Genomic DNA, 9506 nt, shown 5'->3' on the forward strand with positions numbered 1-9506 from the left:
TTATTATCAATATAGAGTTCACTAAATTGAAAATTCACCAAAAAATATGAGTTCTTTACCTAATCCACAGCTCAAATGAACAAGATCCAACAATTTCTACTAGCTAATTCAGTCCTAAAATATCAAAATCACAAAATCTTCAATTCCAAACCCCATATATATTCGAAATTCCGGATTGAAAGTTATGGAAGAAAGAAGATTGAGAAGGAGTTTAGGGTTCTTGATTGCACCCATTCTCCAAATTTTCAGCGTGCTTCACTTGAAATTGGGGGAAGGTGGCTGAAATGTTTGCTTTATATAATGGGCCTTGGACTTGGTTTTGATTCGGTCCAATCGATTTGGTCTGTTTGAATCAATTTTGGACTAAAACCTTTGAAATTAGTGTTAAATTTATATTTTAATTTTTTTCTACTTCATTAAACTATAAACTTTAATTTTTCTAATTTTGTTGATTAATAATTAATTCATTAATTAATTATTTACTAATTACCCGGAATTTACACCCACCTTCTCACCCAACCAACCATCCCCTCACCAACAAGAACAAGTATTCGTTATGAATGTAAAATGAACATCCGCAAGCAAATAAAATCTCCAATATCACCGGATATCATCGTCGGCCCCTAGCTTCTCAGGGTCGGCACAGGCGTCACTTAAGCAGCCCCTGCACAAGCATCACTTTCTCCCTAGCCGAACATCATTGTCGCCGTCGAGGTCATGGGTGTCGTCGCTGCTTCGCCAACCATCCCCCACCAACAAGAACACTCATCCTTTTGTATGTAAAATGAACAACCGTATGATAAGATTGCTATTTGAAAGTGTAGAATTGTCACTACTTAATGTGAATGGGGGATTAAAAATTCCCCCACCCATAGAAGACTTCATCCACGACTATGTGAGGGGAAGGCATGGGTTGCTATTCACGCCTGTGTCTGCACGGTCTGTGAAAGGACAGCGGCGCGCGGTCAGGCTCGGCGGTATCGGCATGGGGTGCGGGGGCATCGGCATGGACTGGGGGGGGAACAGCAGCACGAGGTGAGGCTGCGGCGGCGTGCACGAACTATAGTATTTTGACTGCATATAAACGTCGTTAGGAAGAACGGTGGCATTATGATGCGTCGGAATGGCTGTCTCCAGCACCGACAACGAGTTTTAGACGTGGACCAAAGATCGACGACGGTGAGTTTTGGTTGTGACTCGGAGATTTGAGATTATGGTAAAATTAAAAATAAAGTGTGAATGTGTTTAATTATTAATCCTAATTTTTAAAATTTTAAAATATAAAATTAAATAATTAATTAAGAATTTGATTTTTAATTTTTAATTTATCTTTCTTTCTAAATTCATTGTTCACAATCATTATTGTTTCCTGTACTTTCTCTACATTAATGGTTATCTCTATTAAAAATTTTGTCTAATAATTGGAGCAATTTTATATATATTTTTCTGACATAATTAATGATAATTAAAATACACTACATTCAGCTCTTAAAATTTTTGGATATCTCAATTTTTTTTAATTTGATTGGCTAAATACTAATTTATAGCAAATTTAAACTCCATTTGGCCTAATTTATGGCGAATTTAAACTCTATTTAAAAATTTACCTAGACTAATGAATTGTTGTATGTGCAAAACTTCTTTAAAATTGTTATTAGGAAAGTTTTCACTTTCTCTTCCAAAGCTAGAAAAGTGCCCGGATTAATTCTATTGGTTGATTGTTGCCTCTTGAAAGTGGAACAAGCTTGCGCTCAGCTTAAATCAAACATCGCACATTTAGATGTACAAGAATCCAACAAATAGATTGAATTCATATTCTTATGATTTCTACAAGTATAACTAATTTTTTGAACTGGTGAAACAAACGGCTGCAAAATTGAAACTAAAACTTACACGAGTAATACCCCATCAAGGAAAAGAATAGAGACCAAGAAAAGGAAAACAGAAACAATACGAGTGGGGAGAAAAGCGCTAAAAGAACATTTGTATATGCAACAACACGTGGTCATGCTAACAACTCATTCCTATAAACTAATTAAATCCAATCACTAAAACCATCAACCATCAGGATTCAGGAGAGTTTACTTGGCTTCTTTGAGGATAAAAGATCCCATAATTCCACTTAAGGCATTGCAAGTCATCTTTGCATGCTGGTAATTTGTAAAGCTTTTAGTTGCTCAACTCAATATTCACATTCATAGAAGCCCCAATAACTTATAACACACCCTTGCTCAGAACATGAGTATATCATCTATCATCAAGTTGACACAGCCTAGCTCGACCTGGATTTAAAAGAGATTCTGACATCGTCCAACCCTGCAATCAAAATAGATCATATGTGCTTGGAAATTTTCAATGATTTCATACATATGTGCAGTGACACAATTTTATTAATTTGTTTGCTATAGCCTTTAGTTTCATTGACTGCGATGGAAACAGAAGGCCATTTGCATTCCACAAACTTAGGATCTCAAGCAATAATTTCAATCAGCGCTAAAATATTCAAAGCCAGGCTCCAAAAATACTGCAGTTGTAAGCATGACCTGATGCAAAACCAAAACCAACAGACAGATATATTGCCTCGATTTTTACCTGCTCATTAGCCTTATTCTTGAAAAGCCCATAAGTATTTGTCACAATCTTGCAAGAATCAGCAATACAAGAAGCAAGGTCTGAAACTCTCTGCATCACGTTTGAGTTAATATTCTCCCTCTGATTCTGAGATGAGACCTTACTTTCATTAGATGAATTTATGAAATTCAAAAGCACATGAGCCTGCACACAACATTATTTAAATTTTGAGTACTTTTCAAATTATGAATTCCAAAGCTATTCCAAAAAAAATTGATACAAAGACATGTATCTCACGTGGAATGCTGCTTTTAGAATGTCATCCGACTTCGCCTGATCCTTGAGTACAGCATAAACCTTACATTTTGAGGGGTTGTATGTCACAATGTACTTTTCCTTCTGTTACCATTTAGGAGAACATAAGAATTATATTACAAAATCACAATAGACAAATTTAAGAAACAGCTGAACAATGTTATGCTCTCATAAAGGACATACATCAAACAGGGGCTCGATAGCAACATATGCACTAGGATCTTGGAATGCATCCTTGACTCTTGATCCTAAAACAATTGAAAAGAAAACATCAGCTTGACATTTTCAGAACAAAATGGCTGCAGAAAGCAAGTAAACATTTTTCAGTCCATTGATATACCAAGGACAACAGGCCTATCTTTCCATGGGAAACTGAATATGTTCTCATTCATATTGCCCTCGCACAAAGTGGGAACTCGTCCTGCAGGGAAACTTTTTAGTTAAAACATAATCAATCACAAGATGGAACAGTGTCTTAGATGTCACTTGTATGTGCAAATATGAAAATGACTATGCAAGAAAGGGTACAGCTTGATGAAATGTGTTACCTGTTTTGATGAAAGAGTCGACTGCCACACTGAATCTTGCACAGTTAAGTGTGTGCAAAACCACAGATTTTACCTATTAATGCAATAACCATTAGTGACACAATCGTCACACAGGATGTTCATCTAGATGAGAATCAATAATAGAAATGAAAAAATCAAACCTCTCTATAAGAGCTAAGGATGTATCCACACGAAAGGAGAGAAAAAGTGGTCACAAGTGATGGATTCCTTTTGGCAATCCATATGCTTAAACCAGTTCCCAACTGCAAAATTGGCAAAGAAATGTTCCAGCAATTGATTTCAACAACAGGAACAAAAGACATCAAGGGACAAGATTACTAACATTAACATGGTCAAGACTAAAGATATCACATTAGGATATATTAATGACATAAGAATGATAACATTCTGGAAGTACAAAGATAGAATGTCAAAACATTTTAGTGACACATAAGTGAAGCAACAGCACACGGAGAGCATAAAGCTTAAAGATCAAACCATTTCACCATATCATTGATATTGGGAGCTACCATAGGATGCTAATTTGTGTAACTTCATATTTCCAAACCCCAGGGCTACTTAAGTAATTTCCATATATTTGGTCATAAGCTATACATGAGTGAGGTTTTCTGTTTAGCTGGGTCTCAGTAAGTCTAATTTTGACATCCAATTTTTCTTAAGTGATTCAGTAACAATATTTAGAATCCTCAAGTCCTGCAAGTTTAGTACTTCCAATCATTGTTGAATAGCAAAATAACTAATAAATATTCTGATGCAATTGTTTCTTGAACGGAGAAAATTTTGATTTTAAACAGCAAAATTCTTTGCCTTGGTAATGTGATGCAAATATACCCTAGATCAGGCTCGTCTTCTTCCTTTCATTGTTTCCTTTGGCAGACAACTTAATAAATTCATCATTCTTCCACATTTGGAATTTTTCCTAGAATACACTCTAAATTTCAGACATGGTTAGAGCGATTAATAAGGATCAACTTGACTCCTCATAGCCCCACTTCTTGGCTACAAATCACCTTTACCTTGAGACTACCACCAATTTGTTCTCCTGCCATCATACATCAAGTAGGAAAAACTCACCAGCTTGATTTTTTTACTAATTTTGTTTTTCCCTTTATTACACAGTTATTCACATAAAAATAATTTCTTGTATTCAAAGCATATCATGTTAAATACATGCGCAAACAGGTATGCATACATTCATCTAGCTGATTGAATAGATTAGCAAAGAAAAGAATCAATCAGGTTCACTAAGTTCCTGAGTTACTCTCCAGCTAACACTGACCTAGATGCACGGAGAAGTGGAAATGTAGCAAACAATTCGCCACAAAAATTATATCATTCAGCCCTTATAATAATGTCGGTTTAAGATCATAAATATACCAGGTCTGCAATATTGCCGACACATTCCCCTTTAGCAGTGACATCTCCTATGTTTTCTCCTTTAGCAAAGGCTTTGTAAATTGGCGTCCGAGTTGATGTCGACGTCACAGCAGCAACATTCTGAGAGCAGAAAGCAGAAGCACATAAGCCTGCTGAACCAACACTAAATTGAATCACCCACAACAAAAAGAAATCAAACCTTTGCTACATTAGCAGCACAAGCCAAAGGAAGAAATAGATGTGGCACCGCAGCAGTCGCCAGTTCCACTCCAGCACCCAATTCCATTAAAAGATCACCTGCAAACCGCAGCTGTAACACAATAACTTTCAGAAAGCAGATTGTATGATGCCTACAGTTATATTATCGAACTGTCCAGAAACAGCTAGTAATTTTGCACCTGTTTCAGATCATAATCGAATTTCTTTCCTTGCCGAGCAAAAAGCATCTTTCCAACACGACCAGCGCCATCCTACACAAAAACCCAATAGCACATTAATGTGAAAAATACTGTACGACAATCCAAATGATGTTCAAGCTTTGAGCTGTTTTCAAGAACTTATGTCACAAATAGCTCTATCAGTACATCTTCATGGAAGAACTATTGAGCAGAAAGGACCATCCCATCCGACCATCCGAATTGTTGGTTAAAGTATAAGTCTATAATCGGTTACCTTGAGAATCCAATTGATAGCTACAGCCCCAGGAGTAGCTCTATTTCTGGAAACTCCAACAGAACTCAAAAGCGTTTGAGTTGTGAAAACTCCCATTGCTCCACCAAAGAAGTGCTATGAGAAATCGAAAGAACATGTTACTACAGGCTCATTCACAAGGTCAGAGTGAGTTTTGAGAGAATGCAACAAAAAAGAGAGTACCTTGAGAGCTCTCCAGGTCATGTAAGGAACGTAAGAAGGAGTAACACTGTCGGGGAACCCTTCCGGAACAACATACGATCTAACGAATGACATCAATCCCTGCAATCGAAAAACGAATAGTTAGTTGTCGCAAATGGAGCAGAAGAATATAGAGAGAGAGAGAGAGAGAGAGAGAGAGAGAGAGAGAGAGAGATGACATCTAGAGGAGCTTGAGGAGAGTGCAAAGTGAGAGCGCGAAATGAATTCTTCTTGAATCCACCTCCGGCGTCAGCGTCGGCGACATAGTTCCATCTGCGGCCATCGATCTCCTCGCAGCAGATGAATCTGACGGTGGATTGTTGAGAGGCGGGAAGGGTGAGGGCGGGCGGGGTGTCGAGGAGGGGGAGGAGGAAGCCAAATTGGCGCTGATGCGGAGGGTCTCCCGCACCAGTATGTCCGGCGAGGATGCCGCAATGGTAGCGGTGGTGGAGTTTGCCGACTGCTTGACGTTGAGGTTTATGGGAGCCATGTCGTTCCGAAAATTGAGAATTGAAATAAAAATAGAAATGCAATGCTACGCAGTATGTAGCAGTGAAGGGAACGAGAGAGAGATCATAGATTTGATCGAAAGAGTCTAATGAGAATTGGAATTGGAATTGAAAAGAAGAGGAAATGGAATGGAATGGTGGAGAATATGAGGCGCGGCACAGGTGGCTTTCATTAATCAACGGACCTACTGAGGCTGCTTGTCACAAGTCACACAACTCACAGGCCACAGCTCCAAAATGCAATGCCTAATCAATAATAATACTGCCAGCCACCCTTCCCATACGACGTCGTTTCTCTCCATACACTTGGCTGCACTCTGCTTTCTCCGTCCCACGTGCTTCCTCTTTTTCTTTCCTGGACCCTTTCACACGAAACACCAAACACCCCCCCCCCTTTCTTTTATTCTCTTTTTCACTTTTTTCTTCATACTTTGTGCATATCTCTTTTTTGTTCCCACCTCCTAAATTATTTTTAAAAAATATTCTGTTAATTCTAATTTTTTTAATATTAGTAATAATTTAATTAAAAAAATAAAAATATATTATAAATTTAATAAAATTATAAAAATAATAGAATAATTAAATATTTAAAATATGATATTTTGTAATTAAGTGTATTTATTTATTGATGATTTGATGAGTGAGTATTAAATTAGACATATAATTAGAATAAAAAATTATTTTCTAAAGAATATATATGTTTAAAAAATTTTAAAAAAATATTTAATGAGAGATGTAATTAAAGAGAGAGTGGATGCACTAATGGTAGTTATTTCATGGGTAAATAAGTATATAATATAGAAAAATGAAGCATTTTTACTATTTTAATCATATTTAATAGAAAAAATCTACGTTGGATCTCGTATTAAAAAGTACCTAATTGAGAAAAACAAAACTAAAATAAGTGCTTATAAAAGTGCATTTGCAAGTATACAATATATTCACTTTAGATGGTTTTTTGATTTTGTAGTTAATTAGAATTTCATAATTGATTATAGAGTTAATTATTATGCGTGAAATAAATATTTTTGGCTTAGCTTCTTCAATTCAATTAATATTGATTATAATTCATAAGTTGTCAAAATTAATTTTATTTAGTTGTTTTTATGTAAAATTAATAACTAAAAACAGTTAGATAATTTGTCAGATTTTACTAATTTATTATATAACCATTTTTAACTATTAACTTTACATAAAAATAATTACATATAAATTTTTACTATTATTTTTTTAAATAAAAATTTATTAAACATAAATCACTTAACTAAACAGACACTAATTGTTATCTCACTCAATTATCATTAATTTAAGAAAAATATTAGGGATTATTGAAATTTATAATTTTTTGTCATTATTTATCTATCAATTTAATTTTTTTTGTCTAATTTTTTACTTTTTTTTAAAATAGTAATCCGATAACATATTTTATTCCATACTTTTAAACATTAATAGCTAACTGATGTCCAAAAATAATAAATTCTCATAATCCTCTATCATTCTCTTAATTTAATTTACATTGCTAAATTTATTATAAGTTTATAACATGCCATTTATTATTTATAAAAATATTATTAATACACTAAAAACAGTCATTAAAATTAACTATTAATGTATTTATATATAAATATATATATAATTTAATTTATTTTTAATATATATTTATATTTTAACATATATTTTATATTAATAACTAATTTTAGTAATTAATTTTAATATACATATAATATAATTATATTATTTGTAAAATATTATTATCACATATATAGTATTCTCTTATAACATCACCTCAAACATCAAATTCGGATTTGACGATACGGTATAATAACTTCTAGAGCAAATTCTTACATGATGTCTTTTTCCCCATATATTTTTGCAGTTTTATATTAAATGATATAATTGACATTTCTATGTTAATGTTAAATATGTTCTAGAGTTTATCTAAATCATTACGCTAACTTAATGATGATGAGTGTGTGTTTGGAAATATTTATGGAAGGATAGGAAAAGTCAAAGAAGATGAATTAGCAGAGCTAGCTAGCAAGTTGGGGCGGGAGGATAAAAGGGGTGGATAAGAACAAAGAAGATTTAATGGAAGGAGGCTGTGATTGGGAAAAGGAGAGTGGGCGTTAAATACATTTGCGTTGGAGCTAACCACCCAAACCAAACCAATCAAAATTCAAAACAAAACATTTTCATTATTTTATTTGATGAGGGGATAGAAGTTGATGAAGTAGGCAACTGTCCTCTCCTGTAAAATTGTATTCCAGAGTCCACCATCCAACTATTTATTTAGGCCACACTAACTTTCCTTGTGGGTTATTGTGGCCGGTTACCAATAAACTACTCTTCATTATATTAACAACTTCAGCTGCTTTCTCCATCCAAAAATCATAAATTCATTTAGTATAATACTTTGCTTTATTTGCATTTTTCACCTTCAATTTACTCTATTATGAGATGGAAGGTGTATATTAATATTCAGTGTGTTAAATTTAAGAGTTCTGTAAATTGAACTAATTAATCTGGTTAACATATTTCACTAGAATAACAACTTTTAATATTAGCTTTTTATGTCCATATCTTTATCTTAATACTAATAATAATAGTAATAGTAATAGTAATGGTAATAATAATACAAATGGAGAGTTTTTTTTATTATGTGCCACTCATACATTGAGTTTGAAAATTATTTGCTTAGATATCGTTATTAGTAATTTTTAAAACTATTTATAAAGTATAAGTTATTTACTTAGAATTCAGGGGCGGAGCTACATTGTAGCAAAAGGGGCAATGTCCCCCTAATTTTAATTTTTTACATGTAAATTATATGTAAATTTTAGTTTAACTCTCTTCAAAATTTTATTTTAGTCTTTTTTTATTATATAAATATTTTTGGTCCCCTCTAATCTTTCATCTAGTTACGCCCCTGGCTTAGATAGTTATTTTTTAAATTTTAAAATATTTGCTTAAATTATTTTACTTAGATTGTTATTTTTTAAATTTTAAGTTATTTACTTAAATTATTAATTTTTAAATTTTAAATACATTTTCTTAAATTTTTAGATATTTAATTTTTAATATTCTTAAACTAATTTTAAAAAGTATTTATAAATTATTTGATTAAAAATTTACTTCTTAACCTTTTAAATTATAGTTATATTTTATTTTTATTATAATAATATCACTCTTTTATTTAAAGAAAAAGCTAACAAATTATCATCTGCAAAAAAACTAAGTTCACTTAATAACTAATAACAATTAACAATAACTAACT

The 9506-nt window shown here is 33.1% G+C and overlaps 1 protein-coding gene across 1 annotated transcript; it reads right to left on the reverse strand.

Moving 5' to 3' along the window:
* Nucleotides 1-1783: 1783 nt before the first annotated feature.
* On the reverse strand, nt 1784-6358 carry LOC112706886 (protein root UVB sensitive 6-like). Its single transcript, XM_025758408.3, is given in 14 exon segments — nt 1784-2316; nt 2593-2775; nt 2869-2970; nt 3070-3134; nt 3227-3307; nt 3435-3507; nt 3596-3697; nt 4833-4952; nt 5032-5142; nt 5231-5302; nt 5505-5618; nt 5706-5804; nt 5903-6048; nt 6051-6358. Coding segments are annotated over 14 exon segments (1500 nt in total). The 5' UTR covers nt 6214-6358; the 3' UTR covers nt 1784-2247.
* Between the last annotated feature and the right edge of the window lie 3148 nt (nt 6359-9506).

The sequence above is a fragment of the Arachis hypogaea genome, chromosome 1 (assembly GCF_003086295.3).
Source record: "Arachis hypogaea cultivar Tifrunner chromosome 1, arahy.Tifrunner.gnm2.J5K5, whole genome shotgun sequence".
In the NCBI taxonomy this organism is placed as follows: Eukaryota; Viridiplantae; Streptophyta; class Magnoliopsida; order Fabales; family Fabaceae; genus Arachis; species Arachis hypogaea.